The sequence below is a fragment of the Elephantulus edwardii genome, unplaced genomic scaffold, assembly GCF_000299155.1.
Source record: "Elephantulus edwardii isolate Elephantulus edwardi_28Jun2011 unplaced genomic scaffold, EleEdw1.0 scaffold00016, whole genome shotgun sequence".
NCBI lineage: Eukaryota > Metazoa > Chordata > Mammalia > Macroscelidea > Macroscelididae > Elephantulus > Elephantulus edwardii.
Window position 1 is genome coordinate 30500349 of NW_006399766.1, and position 19384 is coordinate 30519732.

Genomic DNA, 19384 nt, shown 5'->3' on the forward strand with positions numbered 1-19384 from the left:
CTTTAAAAAGGCACTCCCTTTAAACTAAGGAGGTGGTTTTAAAATGGTAATATCCAGTGCTAGCAAAGAAAGAAAAAGAGAGGGTGGGGAGGAGCAGTGACTAGTCCATCCGTAACCTGCTGCTGAGTGTCAAACCAACCCTGTCAGTTGTAGGAAACGTACACATACACATTCGTGTCACTTGATCTGATACTTCAGCCTCATGAAATTTGAATCTTTTCTACTAAAGGAAAGAATTGAAAAAGTAATACAAGCTATCTGGGGTTCACTTTGGCATTGTTTATAATAGCAAACAATTAGAAGCAAATAGAACAATCCAGAGTAGAAGAGTGAATTCATTACATAGTAGTGCACTCAACAGAATCCTTTTCAGCCATTGAAATGCAACAGTTATGCACATGATGCAACTCCCTGGGCCTATTATGTAATGTTAAAGTGAAAGTGAGCTGCAGAATCGTATACTGTTACGGCTGTAAAAAGTATGTGTGCACATCTGGGCTGAAGTGGAGGACAAATGAGAGCCCACCTGCCTGGCATAACCAAAACCCTCAAACCCACTGTGAAGAGTAAATTCTGACCCATAACGACACAAATTGCCAGACCTTTCTTCCGTGGAACAGCTGCAAGATAATTGTTGTTTCCCCCTTTCCTTACTTTTTTCCTTTCACAATAATTTTATTTTATGAAAATGTTGTTTGTTGTTGTTATGTGCCATCGAGTCGCTTGTGACTCATAGCGACCCTATGTACAACAGCTCTAAACTCTGCTATGTCCCGTGCCAGTCTCACTGTCTCCAACACACTCATCCCGATTACCCCAGTCACCGAATCAATCCACCTCCCAGAGGGCCTTCCCCTCCTGCGCCTGCCCTCCACCCTCCCAAGCATGATGTCCCTCTCGAAGGACTGGGCCCTCCTTACAACATGACCAAAGTATGTCAGACGATGTCTCAGAATCCTTGCCTCCAAGCAGCAGCCCTGTTTAACCCTCTCCAGGATGAATCTGTTTGTTTTCTTAGCAGTCTATGGTACCCTCAGCACTCTTCTCCAACACCAAAGCTCAAAAGCATGAATTCTCCTTCTTTCCTCCCTGGTCATTGTCCAGCTCTCTGATTCATAACAAGTGATTGCAAAGACCATGGCCTGTACCAGACGCACCTTAGTCTCCAGAGACACACCGTTGCTCTTCAGTACTTTAGAGAGGTCCCTAACAGCAGACTTGCCCATTGCAATACGCCTTTTCATTTCCTGGCTGCTGGTGCCAAGAGTGTTGATTGTGGAGCCAAGCAAACTAAGCTGTGAACAATCTCAATCTCTTCACCATCCATCCTGATGCTGCCAATTGGTCCAGTGGTGAGAATCTTTGTCTTCTTGACATTGAGCCTCAATACATATTGGAGGCTGCAGTCCTTGACACTCTGCAGCAGGTGCTTCAGGTCCTCCTCAGTTTCAGCAAGCAGGGTTGTGTCATCTGCATAATGCAGACTGTTGATAGATCTTCCACCAATCCTGATGCCACATTTCTCCTCATAGAGTCCAGCCTCCCAGATGATCTGCTCTGCATACAGGTTGAAAAGGTACGGAGACAGGACACATCCCTGGCATACACCCTTCCTAATTTTGAACCATGCGGCGTTTCCTTGCTCTGTTCTGATGACTGCCTCTTGGTCCAAGTATAGGTTTTGCATTAGCAAGATCATGTGTTCTGGTATTCCCATTCTTCTCAGAGACAGCCACAGTTTGCTATGGTCCACACGGTTAAATGCCTTTGCATAATCAATGAAGCACAGATAGACATTCCTCTGGTACTCCCTGCTTTCCGCCAATATCCATCTAACATTAGCTACAATATCCCTAGTACCATGACCCCTTCTAAACCCAGCCTGGACTTCTGGCAGTTCTGCTGGTGTGCTGTTTCAGTCGTTTTTGGATAATCTTCAGCAGAATCTTGCTTGCATGTGAAATCAACGATCTTGTTCTATAGTTTCCACACTCTGTTGGGTCACCTTTCTTTGGAATGGGAACAAATATAGATCTCTTCCAGTCAGTTGGCCAAGTGGTTGTTCTCCAGATTTTTTGGCACAACTTGGTGAGCACATCCAGGGCAGCATCCGTTAGCTAAAATATGTCACTTGGTATACCATCTATTCCTGGGGCCTTATTTTTTGCTTCAAATCAGCTTGAACTTCTTCCTTCTTCACCATAGGCTCTTGCTCATATGTTGTTTCATGAATTTTTTCTGTGTCTGCCAATTCCTTTTGATACAATGACTCAGTATATTCTTTCCATCTTCTTTTGATACTTCCTGGATCATTTAATACTCTGCCTAAAGCATCTTTGATTATAGCAACTCAAGTTTTGAATTTGTTCTTCAGTTCCTTGAGCTTAAGAAATGCTGAGAAAGCTCGACCCTTTTGGTTTTCTGACTCTAGCTCCTTGCACATTTCCTTGTAATACTTTACTTTGTCATTCTGCGCTGCATTTTGAAATCTTCTGTTCAGCTCTTTAGTATCTTGAATTCTTCCTTGTGCTTTCGCTTCTCTGCGCACCAGTGCAATCTTCAGAGTTTCTTCCGACATCCATTTTGGTCTTTTCTTCCTCTTCTTTGTGGTGAACGTTTGTTAGAAAAGCCATTTCTAGATCCATCTTGAAGTACAGTATTGTGAGTGACAAGATAATATCCATTCGCATACAAGGAAGTCCAGTGAACACCACTATCATTCAGATATATGCCCCAACAACCAGAGCCAAAGAAGAGGAAATAAAAGATTTCTACCAACTTTTACAGTCAGAGACTGATCGAACATGCAATCAAGGTGCATTGGTAATAGTGGGTGACCGGAATGCAAAAGTTGGGAACAGAGAAGAAGAATCAGTAGTCGGAGAATATGGACTTGGAGACAGAAATGGAGCTGGATTTTGCACAATCAATGGCTTACTCATTGCAAACACATTTTTAAGAGACATAAACGCAGATTAGACACATGGATTTCACCTGATGGTATGCATAGGAATCAGATTGATTACATCTGCGGAAGGAACCACTGGAGAAGCTCAATATCAGCTGTGAAAACTAGGCCCAGAGCTGATTGTGGAACAGACCACCAACTTCTCATATGCAAGTTCAAGCTGAAGCTGAGGAAAATTAACCCAAATCCACAGGAGCCAAAATATGACTTTGAGTCTATCCCGCCTGAATTTCAGAACCATCTCAGGAACAGGCTTGAGGCCTTGATTTGAACATGAATGAGCAAAGACCAGATGAGTTGTGGGAGCATATCAAGGGTATCATCCAAGAAGAGTGCAAACGTTCACTTTATGAAAATATAGACTTAAAATATAAAAGCAAGAAAACAATTGACATTTTATCAGAAGACTACAATTAAGAAGTCAGGGAAAGAACAGATTAGGAGTGATATATGATTATTATGGTTAGCACAGGAGTCCAGAATTAAGGTTGCATAGAGAAGTGTACTCGGGGTGGGGGGTGGGGGGAAGGGACGTGGGAACTGTATACTAACGAAGGAATTTTTCCCCCTTTTTTTTTTCTCTCTTCGGAGGGGGATGCGAGCTGGTAGGGAGGGGTGGGCAGGGAGAAAATTGCGGCAATGAATGAATGGAAATCCAAAACCTCTGTAAAAAAAATAAAAAATAAATAATAAAAAAAAGAAGTCATTTCTTTCTATTAAAAGACACCTGTTTCTTTTGTTTGCAAAAACCTTCCTTTTTCTAGCATGAGTTTCTTTTCATTATATGAAGAGTTCATTATAGAATTACCTCAGTGGAATTTGGTAGAATTCAAAGGAGAATTTATGGACATTTACTTTAAAGTCAATAAAATTTTAACTTTTGGTGTGGAGGAGATGGTTGTTGTTGCTGTGTAACGTCATGTTGGAATCAACTCAGCTGATCCTCCAGCAGGTTTTCAGAGGCAGTAAACTGCGTGGGAGGAGACTGCCCATCTTTGTCCTGTGGAGCAACTGGGAGATTCAAACCACGTGCCTTTAGGTTGGCAGCACAGCTCCTTACCACTAAGCCACCAGCGCTTCCTTATAATCCAGAGGGAACTGACTGACTTGCCCTCATTCAGTCTCCCCCAGTGATACCATCTTGTCTAACTGCCTCATCATTACAGCCAGGACAATGACTCGGGGACAGTCCACTTGCCTCTTTTCGATTGCCCAGCTCCCCTTTTTCCAAACTTAAAAAAAAAATTCTAGAAAGTGTATATAATTCTTTTTAATGAGAGATATTTCAGATAGGAACAAAATGAGTGAAAGCCACTAAGTCTTCTGGTCTGTTTAAGCAATGGAAGCCTCACTATCAAGTCACAAGGAATGTGGCTGTAATTAGAGGCTGACTGTAATGGGACATAGTTTTAGTAGTGCGATATTATGTTGAAGAGAGCTTTATTACTCTCCCCGACAGAGTGCTGGCTACAGCGAGAGCGTCCTATTTTCTTCATTCAAGTAATTATAGCCCTTGGAGCCTTGGGAATCTGCGGTAGAAATGTATTTGTGAAAACAAGCGGGCCATCACAATGACTTGACATTTCAGTGATCCAGCTGTCAGAGAAAGTTGGATTTATTGCATAATAAAAATCCCTTTCCTTAATATCGCAACAACAGAAGGGACTCACATCGAGGGCACGTGTTCTTTTGTTTTAAAATGGTCACTCGACAGAACTGAAGCCCAAAGGAGGACAGCAGGGTGGTAGGATTCTGAGGAGGCCCAGTCTTAGGTGGTGAGCCTGGGAAATGAGGGCCTCTGTGGGAGAGGCTGCTGGAAATGAGGAGGCCCAGTGCCAGCCCGGTGTCCCTGTGGCTCTTCACTGGCTCGACCTCGCCTTCTTGTAAATGAGAAGGCACCCAGGCTGCCTTGCCTGCCTGCACACTTTAAACTTCCTTATGCAACACTGAACCCCATTACTTATTCTACCGCAAGTACCTGTGAAATTGCATTAAAGCTTAGACAATGATTTTATGCAATGAATTGATTTTCAAGAGCCTAAACACCCAGAATGGGATGTGCTCAGTTAGTAGGGAGGAAAAATGGAAAAGACTCAACCTTTTATCATCGCAGTGTGGAAAAGTGACAATTAAGGAGAATAGAAAGACAAAATATACAAGCACCACATATTAAGGGCACTTAGACCTCAAAGTGCTGTGAAATTGACCTTCTTTTTTAAGCAAACAAAACCACTTTCTATAGGAATATATTAAAAACCTGCACCATTAGAGCAGGCCTCTTTCCTAGGTGATTGCGGTCTCCTGTGTTCATGTCAACCGGAGGTGTATGTTATTGTCTCATGTGTCATAGGTGAAAGTGAGTCTGACAGTTTTGTCCACCTCTCATTGAAAAAGACTAATGTTGTTTAACTGGGGTGTACTAGAAACAGTCATTTATAAGCATTATACACACAAAACCCCAGTAATCCCACAGTATCAACCCAGGACTGCATCATGCATGGCACCTAAGCATTATTGTGCTGCAGTTTTGACTATTTTGTGTATTTTCAGGAAATCAGGCTTTTGCCCACACGCTTTAAGTCAGTCTTCTCACCAAGAGCAAACTTCAGAGAAATGGAATGTAAAACCCTCTGGGAATTTCTGCCGGATAATACAAATCCCCACTTTAGCTTCTGCTTTCTCTTTAAAGGTATGCGATGAGGCTGAAGAACTTTGCCAGCCCCTTGGCTTCACATGGGGACAAAAAGCTGGCAGTATTATGGTGAGTGCCGTGGAGGCCGTGAGGAAGCGGCTGAGATGTGGCAGAAGGATTGGAAAACTCTAGCTCCACTTAAGCTGCTTACCCCAGATCAGTATTTGTGTTTTCCTTTAAACTATTAAAGGGTAACTAATGGATTTCTCAAGATGGATTGGAGGACTGCCCCCTTCTCTTTTTATTTTTTATTATGATTTTTTTTTCATATACATATGTTTCTCAGTCTATCTCAGGACAGTCACTGCAAAATACATGCCAGCATTTGCTAGTGCAGTTTATAGGTTTCATTAAGCGCTGTCATTAACATAATCCCTTCCTCGTTGCCACAGCTACCGCTGTTTGTCACTTCTTTACTTGAGAATGTTCAAATTGAAGAAGGACCATGCTATGAAGTACTCCAGGTCACTGATGGAGTATTTTAAGGTAATCCTGAGTTTCTTACCTTGAGAAGTAGAGGGTGGGTGAATGGGTGCTGAGGCATCATAATGCTGTTATAAACTATCAGTTGACTGAATGCATAGAGACCAAAGCTTATTAGTGGATGGGATTGGGGATATGAATTATTGCTTAAGAGGTATCGAACTTCTGTTAAGAGCAATGGGAAATTTTGGAAATGAATAATGGTGATGCTTATACATTGTAGTGAGGGTGTAATTGATACCTCTGAGTTTGTCCATGGAAAAAATAGTGGCAATGACAAAGGCATTGTACCACAATTTGGGGGAAATTACCAACTAACAAAGGCAACGTTACTGATCCAACGGCTTAACTCCTTCATCTGGCCAGCTGTGGCTGTCTCAGCTCTCCTTCAGGACTCCACAGGCAGGTTACTTGTTTGATCTGGTGCCCTGGCTTCATCGTCCCCGGGTTTTCAGAAGCTGTTAATAGCACGGAAGGAGATTGCCCATCCTTCTTCCGCGGAGCAGCTGGTGGATTTGAACTGCGTGCCTTCAGATTGCAATGCAGTTTTTACTACTAGGCCCCCAGAGCTCCCTGGCTTGATCGTTACCGGATTATTTTGCAGACTGCCCCAAAGGCGGCTTCCTGTGCATTATAACCTGAGGACTCAGCCTTTTATCCTTCGTGCGTGTGTGCGTGAGGGACCCCGTGGGGCTTTGTAGTTGTGGCCATGGGTCTTAGAAGAGTTTATTCTCCCCAAATTCATGAGACCTCTTGGCTAAACTGCACAAGAGCAGTTGCTTGAAATTAAATCAGGACCTTCCATCCAGCAGCTGTATGAATGCGGACACTGGGGGTGGGCTGTACCCAGCCATCATGGAGGGTGTTCGTGATACCTCTGTAGTGGTCAGCTGCCCCGTTCACGTCTTCACTCTCTGTTGCTGCTCTAGCAAGGTGGTTCTCCAAATTGAGGGTGCATCAGAATCCCCAGAAGGGCTCCGGAAACACAAAGGGCTGGGCTATGCCCCAGAGGACCTGAGTCTGCAGGTCTGGGTTGGAGCCTGAGAATTTGCATTTTTAGCAGCTCCCCAGGTGACGCTGAGGCTGCTGGCCTGTGATCGCTCCGGAGAGCCACTGCCCCCTCCTTGGTCCTGCGCAGCTTCCAGGGCACTGCACACCAAGCAGGTGTTGAGGAACTCGCTTGCAAGTTGGGTCCTGGAGTCTGCAGATCACAGTTCTGGGGCTCCAGAGATGTGTTTGCAAACTGTGCTGGGCTGAGACCCAGGAGACAGGAGAAGAAGCAGAAGCTGGGGAGGACCTTTTTCAATATATTTTATTTTTTAATAATTTTAATGAACATTTACAGAGAATTTGGATTTCCATTCATTCATTGCTCTACTTCTCTCCCTGGGGAGGCCCTTTTAGTGGTGCCAAATTTTAAGTTGCCCTGTACTCCTCAGGTGTGGCCACAGAGATGTGGGAGGCCCTGGTTCTCTAGAGGAAAGGAGAGTCTCAGCAAGGACTCCTCTCCCCATTACAAATAAACACACCAACCCCAAATGGCACTATGTCTTGCTACAGCCCTGCGACCTCAGAAGCCCCAGTCCCCACCCACTCCCCCATCCCAGGGAAAGTTTGCCGCCTGAGCTAAAGGTGACAAAGCTCCCGCTCTCTGAAGAGCTTGTTTTGCAGAATAAATTTCAGATGAGGATAATTAAAGCACTTCTCGGAGAACTGAGGCTGATTTCACTGGGCCTTTTCGTAGATAAGATCTTTCATCAAGTGACTTTCACGGTGCTGATTGGAGCCCACTCATTACCCTAAGCAGCTATTTTCCTCGAGTGTGTCGGGTGTGACGCACTCATCCAGCCCGGCACTGCCAGCGGAACAGAGGCCTCCCGAAACGCTGCCATCAATATTAATGTGCTCCAAATCACACTTGCATCTGTTTCTGAATTAATAAAACACAAAATAGATGTCCTTATCTCGCTCTCCCTCTCTCTGTCTCTTTTAGCAAAATGCTTCAAAAGTCGCTCAAATACCATCTCCGTGGGTCGGCAATGGAAAGTAAGTATCTTAGGGAAATTGCTTTTTCTTAACAATGGGGGACTGAGTGGACCCCAAATATTTTGCACTGGCAATGAGGGAGTGAATGGAAGTTGTTTCTTTGTGTGTGGGGGAAATGCCAGGCAGCTTTCAGTTAATGGCCAAGCCAGGGAAGTTAAAACACCACACAATACCCAAGTCCTCAGCCATTTGAGCTTTAAGGCAAAGGAGGGCCATAAAGAGGCTGTTAATGAGATGGCAAGTGCTGTCCCATTTGAGCGAGGCCGGCGAGTTCACCTCCGCTGCGGTGGATTTTCAATGATTCACTCAGTGATGAAATATTCATTGATATATGGTAAGTGCTGTTTAATAAAACCCAAGGCATAATAGTTCTGGAAATGTGAAGGCACTTAGTCAGCCAATTATCGGGGCCTTCATGATGATTTTTATATTAATACTAAAATAGCCTGACCTGAAATATAAAGCGTTATCTCTGCTGGCCGGAGGTGTGAGGGAACCACCGCCTCTGAGCGGCCTGATTTGGAGGAGGCCGGGATGGTGCAGCTTGCTCTCAGGTGCTTTGGGCAAGTCCGGAGGGACCAGTCCCTGGAAAAGGACATCATGTGGGGACAGGTAGAGGACAGAGAAAGAGAGGAAGGCCCTCAGTAAGAAGGACTGAGACAGTGACTCTCACAAGAGACTGGAGCTGATCGAACTCCCAAGCCCCTCGCTGACTCCCCAAGCACCCCACGGCGGCTCGGTTGATTCTGACCCTTCGAGATCTGCCCCACACGGATTACTACCCTGTCGTCTTTATAATAGTCAACTGCCTCATCCTGCTCCCATATGGGGCAGCTGGTGGGTTCGAACCTACGACCTTTCACTTAGCAGTTGAACACCTCATCCACAGTGCCACCAGAAATCCTTCTGTTAGTGGGAACCAGCTCGGAGCTGAGCTGACTCCCTAGCAGGTTTTCCGAGGTTTCCAACTGTGTGAGAGGAGATTGCCCATCCTTCTCCTGTGGGGCAGCGGCGAACTTGAACCACCAGACGAGGACCACCTTGCGGTTAGCGGTGCAGCACAGTGAGCCTGCTTCCCGCTCTGGTTTGGTCTCTCAGGCTGTGATGGGGAAAGGCTGGCCCCAGTGCCTCTGAGGGCCATCTGAGGAGTGAGAGCTTCCAGAGTGAACCCAGCTCTGCCTTTTCCAGGAACGTGCCACACACCTTTGCAAACCTTCAGTCCCCTGCCCCACTCCTGGCTCCAGTAGCACCCCAGTGGGCAATCCGGGGCCACTTCCCACAGGAAGTAGGAGAAGCAGCAAAATGGGGGTCGAAAGAAGTGGTTTCCCAACTTGGAGCTGCCTACTCAATTCCTCTTCATTTCAAAATTCTGCATCACTAATCCACACACTTTCTTCGCGACCAGTGCAGTCTCCATTGCCACTTTATAAACATGTGTCAAGCAGCCTTCAGGAGTGTGGGGTGGCAGTGGATCCTATACTGAGATCCGCAAAACCGAGGGAATGGAGGCCTCAGAAAGGTGCATTCACTCAAGTTCTGTATCAAAGGAACTACCGTTTACATTGTTGAATTGGTCAGACTCTTACATTGAGAAACAAAAAGACAGAGTGAGTCTCTCAGAAAGTTCAGGAAATAAAAATCTCCACCAAAAGGCCCAAAGAAGTACAGAGTAAAGGAAGGGGAAAGCCAGGCAAGTTGCCCTTAAAAGAGTTTAGCTTCTTTTTTAAAAATCTTGAAACAAAGGAACTCAAGAGCATCCTAAAGCTCGTGAAGTCACATTCAAAGCCTCCTATCCTTCTTCTTCTTTTTAAAGCAGCTGCTTTCCCTTTGGTAGAGCCTAGAACTTTTGAAAGAGACTCAAAGTAGTCTCCCCTGGAGCAACATCTGTTCATTCAGGTGCTGGGGACTCGGAGCTGACTGAGAAACAGTCCTTGAACTCCAAAGGCAGATCACAGGCTTGGAAACCCTGACCCAATGCTAGGACTCTGAAGACAGCTTGGTAAACCAATATGCAATTACCCGTCCATGCTGGCAATATGTCTTGACAGAATCCTAAAGACAGACTGAATCCCTGACTCTGCTAATTGAGTGCTTTCTGTACTGACTGCATTTGGAGCGCGCTGTCATTGTGGTTCTCCACAGCACATGTTGGTAATAGACCAAGATTGCCCATCTCGTGCTTTCTGATTGCCAAGTACCATCTGGTAACAGGTAGCACTGGCTCTGGGCTGTTTCTTTAAAGCATTGCAACATTTGTTTTTCACACCTAAAGCAAAGAGTTGCATGTTGGGGTAGAATTCATCCCAAACAAAGAGCCACCAAACCGGCTCTGGTATTTTCCAACTCAAGGGGCGTTGTACTGAGACACATCAGTAGTCGTTAAAGACAATGAGAGTGTCTGCATTTAATGTTAGGAAAGGAGAGAGGAGAACCAGGCTAAACCAGGTCGACTCTCTCTAAGCATTTCCTCCAAGGAAAGCTATAGGAATCTCACTACAGTTTTTAGCCTTGGAGGTCTATGTAGGTTGGTCGGGCGAGGCTAGTATGGGTGGGCATCGTCACTGGAGCCACTGGAGAAAGTTGTTGTGGTGAGAACAGCTCTGGGATGTCCTCCTCCAGGACGAGTCAAGGAGATCAGGGAACAAGCCTTGCTCCACAGTGGCTTCATGCATGTACACATGCTAACCATTACTCTGACAAATGGTACTCTGCTGAAATCCCAGCACTGTGGCAGAGAGGCCTCAGACGAGGCCTCCACTCTTCCCTGCCAGCCTAATATGGTTCCTCTCTTCCCTTTCCCCAGGAATACCCCATCTCCAGTGTCTCTCAATAACGTCTCTCCCATCAACCCAATGGGGAACTGTAACAATGGCCCAGTCACCATTCCCCAGCGCATCCACCACATGGCAGCCAGCCATGTCAACATCACTAGCAACGTGCTGAGAGGCTATGAACACTGGGACATGGCCGACAAACTGACAAGAGAGAACAAAGGTATGTTCACCTACTCTGCCCATTGCTTTCAGACCCCCATGGAGTTAGTTGTGTTTAGAGGAACGTGGCTTTCATGACGACCGTGTCTTTCTGTCTCTCTGGTTGCCAGGAATTAAGAGTGAAGGCGGGTGGAGGTAGGGAAGCCTTACTCCAGGCTCACACAGTGACCTGTTTTTGCGGAGACAGTAAAGACTGGGAGTTTGTTCTCCTGTAGAACTCGAACGAGTCGGAGCTGTGATGTGTCAGCAGATAACTACCTCAGAGTTCCACTCAGTAATTAAGATCAGTACAGAGGAGCAGATTTACCAATTAATTAAGATCCTGTGGTCTTCTCATGTCGACTTTGATCTTTTTCCCCTGATGTTCCTTTTTAAAAAGTTTACGTTGGTTTGTGTACAAAATTCATATAAATTAGGTTTCTTTCATATACATTGTATTTCACACATTCCTTTCATCCACATTGTGTTTCATACAATCATTCCGCTACACTATGTTCTATAAACTTAATCATCATTGATATGCCCACTGTCATCTCATCTTTTCATGTCTCCACTAGCTCTATCCTCATTCTTTCATTACATCCCTCTCTCTGCTCCTTTTTTGAGAGCTAAGATTGAACTCAAGAGTCTAACTTCACTCTTAAGTACTGGCTCCAGCTCTACTGATTACATCATGATGTGACTTACACCTGGTAGCACGGGCCAAAAGTCACCTAGTATTTCTCCAGCATCTGAGACAAATGATCAGAGTCCTGTTTATAGCCTTGCGTGGTGTTTACTTCAAATGAAATGCAGAGAGTGCCCTGCTTCCCCAGAGAGGAAGGCTGGGGCTTTAGTAACTCAAGCCGTTGTCTGTGGTTCCAGCGGCTACATATGCTCCAGAGACGGCCTCACTGTCCTGAAGAAGGTGGGATAACGAAATGAACTGCACTTTCCCCGAGTCTTTCATTGTGACCCTGAAAGTCCTCTCCCAGACCCAGTCATGGAATGGGCCGCCATTTTCCCAGTCCTCCCCCTCGCTGCCCAGTACAGCCCTTTCGGACATAAACGGTTTCCACTGAGCATGCAGGGTGAAGAGCACAGGGTGAAGCTTGTTCGTTCGCATTGGAACCCTGTCTAGGTCCTGCACTGACTGAGCAACCTTAGGCAAGTTACTGAAACCCTCCAAGTCACCTCTGAGCTCCCATGTGTCTGGTGGTATAACGAAGATGAAGCCTACCTAGGAAGAAGACAGAAACGGGTTAATGCACATAAAAACCCCTGATGTAAAATATTCAGCACACTTTCTCTAATTTCAGACTTTGTTTTTCAAACCAACTATAAGCTAACACTGACTCCTGAGGTCATTTTCATGAAGTAGTTACATCTGTTTATGCACCAATTTCTGTGATCACAGATAGCATAAACAAACACCTGCTACATTCCAAGCCCTGGACTAGTTCCTTTGCCATCTATCACCTCATTGATAAATATTTTATATAGAAACAAAGTGAGGCTCAGTGAGATTTAAGAAACTCACACGGAGTGTAAGGGATAATGAAGGTTAATATTAGAAACAGCGATCAGCCTGATTCCAGAATCTGAACTCTCTTAACCGTTAGGCAACAATGCCTAATAATGGGCCTTCAGTGAGACTGCACCCTCAATTACCTGAGGAATGGGCAAACCTTGTCTGCTATTCTCGGTTTCTAAAAGTCTGGAAAAAAAAGCTGGTCTGGAGAACCTCATCCATGCAAGGCTTCAGGAACTCCCAGTGAAGACATAAAGCTTTTTAAGACTTGCTGGGCATAATTGCCTCCACCTTTCTCTGCCCTTATGTTGTGTTGGTAACTGGAGGGCAGCTTAGTATAGATGGATTTCCTTCATAATTGCACCCATTTTCAAAATCTGTTCAAGACATTCCTTCTAAATGAACTATGGGACTTCCCAAAAGTAAAGTAGTGGCCACGCCGCTATAATGTTGAGGTGGTGCTAATCTTACCATCAGATGGTGTGTCGGATTTGCATATTGAACCAAAACAACTCTGGCTCTCCACCAGAAGCTAGAAACCAAGTCCTGCTGATGTCGTTGAGCTTTTCACTGGACTAGAGAGTGAACCGAGTTTGGAATCTTCAAGTTGCAGCCTTGTTTTTCTCATGTTTGTTGTTTCTGTTCAACTTAGATTTAAGGGTTGTCCCCACATCTATCTTGTCCTCGAAATGGACAACTATGACCTTCTTTTCTGATTGGTACTCTGCATTCCACTGCAGATTGCCTCGTACTTGAACTCTTTCTTGCTCCGTTTTGCCGTGGAGGTGGCGGAGGTTGGCTTCCCCGTGGAAAGTTCCTGCAACCATCCCCGTGCCTGCCCACCCTCACAGCAGCAGAGGATTTGATGCTTTAAAAAGTCCAGTTGACCCAGTGATGCCCTCTGGTCTTGAATCTAGAAGCTCCAAAGCTGCTTACACTGCTGACCTGAAGCCATTATTAAGACATTGACCTGGGTGTCTAGTTAGAAATGCCACAGAGAGCTTTGTACAGATTTCCCAGGGACAAGGTTGCTCATGTAGCTTTCATTCATTCAGCAATAACTAATAATACTATATTACATGAGAAACTATATTAGACGCCAAAATTAATTTACTCCTTTATCAGCAGAAATTGTTTTTATTGCTTAGTACAGGTTAAAAAGTATCACAAAATCAAAGGAAGTTGATACCTAGAGAAAGGCCCCATATGTTCTACATAGCATGAAGAATAAATGCGTTGTTTGGTGAAATACCATCTGCTGAGCAATCAAACCCATGTCAACCAGTTTCCTCACTCCCAGCCAGCAGAGGTGTCATTTCCTCACGTCCGAGCCACCCCCTCTGTCGGGAGTCAGCAAAGACGATGCCCAACATCCCTCGCAAGGAGTTAAGTTGACGCCAAGACCAACACAATGAAGAAGAAAAAATAAAAGATGGCATCTAGCTAGTTTTTCTATGTCACATAGATTTGCTCCACATAGCCACACCCTCCAAAACAAATATTCTAAAACTCCAAGCATATTAGTTACTATAGGACCCCTTTGATGCCTCTTCCACACCTAAGAACTCCATAATAGTCCTAGAGAAAGGGGGCATGGTTATGGGACCCATACTTCCATATCATTCCCTGTCTATACTAGAATTTATCCCCCACTTATCTATGAGTTTTCCATACTGTGGGGACATGCATGCTACTGGGACACTGGAAGCTATGTCACTGGTATTGCAAGTACTAGCACAGTCAGCCTTGGCAGACAGGCTTCGGCAAAGCTTCCTGACTAAGACTGACTCATCTTGCTCAAGCAGAACCTGTACCAAGATCAACAAGCCGTAGTATGACCAGAACAGGGGGCTACTGCACGTTTCACAATCAGGACAGGCATGTCTCAGAGTTGCATTCTTTTCACATAACTAGTCAATCTGTATACAAGAAGCTGGCCTATATGAATTAGGATGTGGCACCATGCTTAGAGGAGGACTCATCAATAGCCTGCTATGCAGATGATGTAACTTTCCTTGCTGAAAATGAAGAGGACTTGAAACACTTACCAAATAAGATCAAACAATATAGCCTTCAGTATAGAATGCACATCAGCATTCAGAAAACAAAAATCAAAATGGGATCAGCAGGCAGTGCCACAGTAGATAGAGTAGAAATTGCAGTTGTCACGGATTTCATTTTACTTGGATCCACAATTAACATCCATGGAATATGGACTGCATTGGACAAATTTGCTGTCAAGCACCTCTTTAAAGTTCTAAACAGCAAAAAGTAGCTTTAAATGTTAAGGGGCACCTGACCCAAGCCGTGTATTTTCATTTGCTTCATATGCGTATGAAAGGGGACAAATAATAAGGAAGGCTGAATAATTCGTGCTTCTAAATTATGTAGTGAAGAGCAGTGAGCACACCCTGGATTGCAGAAAGGACAAACAGATATGTCTTGGAGGAAGCTGAGCCAGAGTCTTCTTTGTAGCCAAGGACGGTGAGCAGGAAACCCTCGTCCTTGGAATAGGACGTCATGTAGGGGATCCAGAGTATGTGTTGACACAGCAACTGCAACAGTGGCCTTGAACCCAGCGGGCATCGTGAGGATGGTGCAGGGCTGGGCCTGACTTCAGCACACCTAACAATAACATTTCTACTGAAAGGGATAAGGGATTCGAAGAGTAAAGGCCATACAGTCTTCAGTATGCATTACACCTCTCTTTAAAGAAAATAAAATCCCTTGTAACTGGACCAACACGCAACATTGTGAGAAAACGAGAAAAGCTTGATGTTGCCAAGGATTCGTTTGGTTCGGACCCACGGTCAATGCCTGTGGAAGCAGCAGTCGACGATGTAATGGCATTGATGGGGGGGGAGCCTCATTCACGTGTTAAAAAGCCGAAATGTCACCTGGAGAATGAAGACAGCTCTGATCCAAGACAGAACATTTTCTGTTACCTCATTCATAAACAACAAGTAAGGAATCTGAAATATAATTAATGCTTTTAAATTGTCATGTGAGATGCACACCCGTGTTTATCGCGGCTTTGTTCGCAATAACAAAGAGCTGGAAACAACCTAAGTGCCCATCAACAAACGAATGGATGTAATGTGTGTATTGTGGTGTATTTACACAATGGAACACTATGCAGCATTGAAAGACAAGGAACTCATGCAATATTATTCAAAATGGGTGACCCTGGAGGACATTATGCTGAGTGAAATATCTCAGTCACAAAAGGACAAATACTGCATAGTGCCACTGTTGTAAAACGGGACTGACATCAGGGTTGAGGAAAGACAGAAAAGGAGGGGAGGAATGATATATACTACATTGAAACAGATGAGGGAGAGAACTGTTTAAAATGGATACATGAATGGGTACTCTTGTCATTACAGGAGTCCAGAGTGAAGGCTGCATAGTAGAGTGGACTTGGGGAGAAGGGATTGCATAGCAATGAAAGAGTTTTTCTTTCTTTTCAAGGAGAAGAGTGAATGGGGGGAGGAGGTGGGTAGGGGAAAAAGTGCGACAATGAAGGACTGAAAACCCTAAGTCTCTGTAAACTTCCATGAAAATGAATTTTAAAAATAAAATTTAAAAACCAGAAGAATTGGGCCTTTGGCCTTGGTAAAAAAAATGTCCTGTGGTCCAAGAATATTGAGTGCTGTAGTGTCTTGGAAGTAGCACGGCCGGCGTGCCCCGTAGAAGTAAGGATGGCAAGATCTTGTCTGACACACTCTGGACAAGCTCTCTGCATGGATACATCCCAAGAAGGACATTATGCTTGGTAGAGGGTGAGCAAGAGGAAGACCCTCAAAGAGATGAATTAACACAATGACAGCAACCATGGGCTCAAATGTATTAACAGTTGTTAGACTGATGCAATAGTGGACAGTGCACGTGAGGTGTCCATTCTGTTGTGCAAGGTCACTGTGAGTTGAAACTGACTTGACAACACCCAACAATAACATTGATTTCTATACACCCCATAAACCTCCATAGGATTGTAATTGTATAGTCCAGTGTTTTAGAGTCCAGTATCTGGGGAAATAGACACTGATGAAACAATTTTCAGAAACACTTATTATGAATTTACAGAACATTTTACTGAATTGATGTTTTTGTAATCACTATGTAACCTGCAAGTAATGTTGATACTGCTAAGTTTTCATAGCTAAATGCAGGGTAATTTTGGTTTTCTCATAGGGAACTCGGCAAGTGTTCACTGGATGGATGGATGGATGGATGGATGGATGGATGGATGGATGGATGGATGGATGGGCAAATGTTTAGCCTTCCCAATGTCCTTGTGGTTGTACAGTTGTGTGAAGGCCCCCTGGGCAATGAGGATGTCTGTGAACTTATTCCCTAGTTTGACTGACATCTGCTCTGATTTTCAGAATTCTTTGGTGACCTGGACACATTGATGGGGCCTCTGACCCAGCACAGCAGCATGACCAATCTTGTTCGCTACGTTCGCCAGGGACTGTGCTGGCTGCGCATCGATGCCCACTTGTTGTAGTGGGTGCTCCCCATCTCTAACATCACCAGTCATCGCTCTACCTCTGCCAGCGCCTCAGTGGTCCCTGGTGGAACTCCACTTCTTTGGGAAAGTTCTCTTTGATTATGTTTGTTTCAATGCTTCTTTTGATATCTGTGGGAAAACAGACATCACTGTTAAGTGGGCACTACAACTTGAGAGCAGTGTAAACTTTATTACTTAGCCCTTTTCCAGTATTTTATATGCATTCCAGAGATCCCATTAGCCTTCTGTGCTTTAAAGAATGACACAGTCCCTCCAGTGTTGTTTGAAGTCCACACCACCCAAAGAATGGAAAGCACGTCTGATACCAAATTCTGATAAAGGAAACTAGATGTCTTGTGCATCTATGGAACTTAGATGCAAAGGACCTGCAAAGATTCAAAGTTTCTGTTCTATCTTGTCCCCAAAGTTATGTCCGGAAAAAGAACTATCAGAATCCATTGTTAAACTTTTATGCTACCCACAGATTCAGTCTTCAGGTGAGAATTTCCATTGTCAAAATGCAGTGGCTAGATATTGTGATAACATCAGAAATCAAAGGTAGTAAGAGGATAAATGAGCATAGCAGTGTCACTCCTGACAAAGATGCCATCTGTGCAACAGACCAAGGCCTTCTTTGTTAGCATCCCTTGATTTTCCATTCTTTTTAAAAAAATTAATGATGAGAAAGAGTAGCGTCATTGACCTCTAAGGGCTAAGTTTGCAAATACAGTTTTGAACTCCATTATGTGAAGCACAAATCCTCACCTGGGATTTTTTTTCTGTAAGACTCTCATTTTGAGGAGCAGCTGAGAGGCTGCTCAGTCTGCTAGCCAAAATGCTACCTTCCAGTCTTAGAGACAGAAGAGAGGAGAGGCCTAGAAAATGCCTAACAAAACTTTGTTCACACTTCTGCTTTCTAAAGTCTGTGGGTTAGTAATGGGTGGGATGTATTGCTTTGGCTTTGCTCAAATGAGTGGAAAGGAAATTCACATTATCACTACCTAAAAGAAGTAATAAGCAATTATTTTCTTAATGGCTTTAAAATCTGGACTTCCCAATTATTATACACGTTTCTTAATCTTTACAGGGTTTCTTCTTTCCCTCTTTTCTTTCTTGGCTTATTAAGTTTTGACTGAAATACAATCATTGATTCTATTAAAATCTCTTTCAGCATGAAACAATTCCATGAAAATTCCAAAGAAAACTACTCTTTCAGTCATAGCTAGCCTTTTTTAAAAAAAGAAAATTAATCTTAGGGTAGAGTTTCCCCTTGCGGTACTTTCAAAGAGCCCTGAAGATTGTGAACAAGTCACGTAATTTGGCAGCATTTCCCCATCAATTGTGACTATCCCCACCCCTTATGACCCTCTACCCTAAGCATCACAATGTAAATACCATCTTCAGTGTTTCCAGTTCATCAGAAGAATCCCCCATGTGCAGTAAACACTACCTGGACATCAGTAATTGTAATTACCTGCCAGTATATAATTCCACATAGCCTTTAATCTGCTGAGTTCTTGAATTCTGTTCACCAAGTTATGAGCAGATAAATAATAGATACATGCACATGAAAGATGCAAACTTGTATGATTTTTCAAGTAAGTCATGCAGGTCTGTGAGAGGAACAGCAAATAGTACTTTGCACTCTCATGTTCAAGGTTAGCTATCTCCCCCATTGCATAAGAGCCAGACTTGAGCTCTGCCCTTGGCCATCTTTGAGCTTGAAACCTTTTGTTATGAAACTCATACTCCAGTAGCTGAGACCATGTTGTTGAAATGGCTGACGGGAATCTCCCATTCTGGTTGAGCTTTACTTTTGCAGCCTCAGCAACAACACTCCATTTGCATACACACAAACACAACTCTCAAGTTCACAAGAAATCCTATCTGAGACTTTAAGAGAGGAATACAACAATATTGAAGACTAAGAACACCCAAATAATTTCTTTCCTATCCATTGGTATTACATACCAAAATTAAGCTGATGGCTTTGCAGTGACTCAAGCTCTCTCTTTGTTGTACATGGCTTACCAGGTAGAGTTCCTGGCTAGTGCATCTGAAGAAGCCCATTAGCCTTTCTTGTAAGTCCAACTTAGACCAGGATCCTAGACCATCATGGATTTAGGAGTAGAACCTTCTTAAAATTCAATCTGCAGAAGCTAGACACTTAGAGTGATAG

General features: G+C 44.1%; 1 protein-coding gene across 1 annotated transcript in view; it reads left to right on the forward strand.

The window, feature by feature from the left end:
• The window catches only part of LOC102850382 (AF4/FMR2 family member 2-like), a 439784-nt gene extending 422582 nt beyond the window's left edge, over positions 1–17202 (forward strand). Inside the window, exons 16-20 of the mRNA XM_006881912.1 lie at positions 5658–5729; positions 6053–6146; positions 8137–8189; positions 10993–11183; positions 17081–17202. Of these exons, the coding sequence (XP_006881974.1) occupies positions 5658–5729; positions 6053–6146; positions 8137–8189; positions 10993–11183; positions 17081–17202 (532 nt within the window). The remainder of the gene's footprint in view (positions 1–5657; positions 5730–6052; positions 6147–8136; positions 8190–10992; positions 11184–17080) is intronic.
• Positions 17203–19384: the final 2182 nt, after the last annotated feature.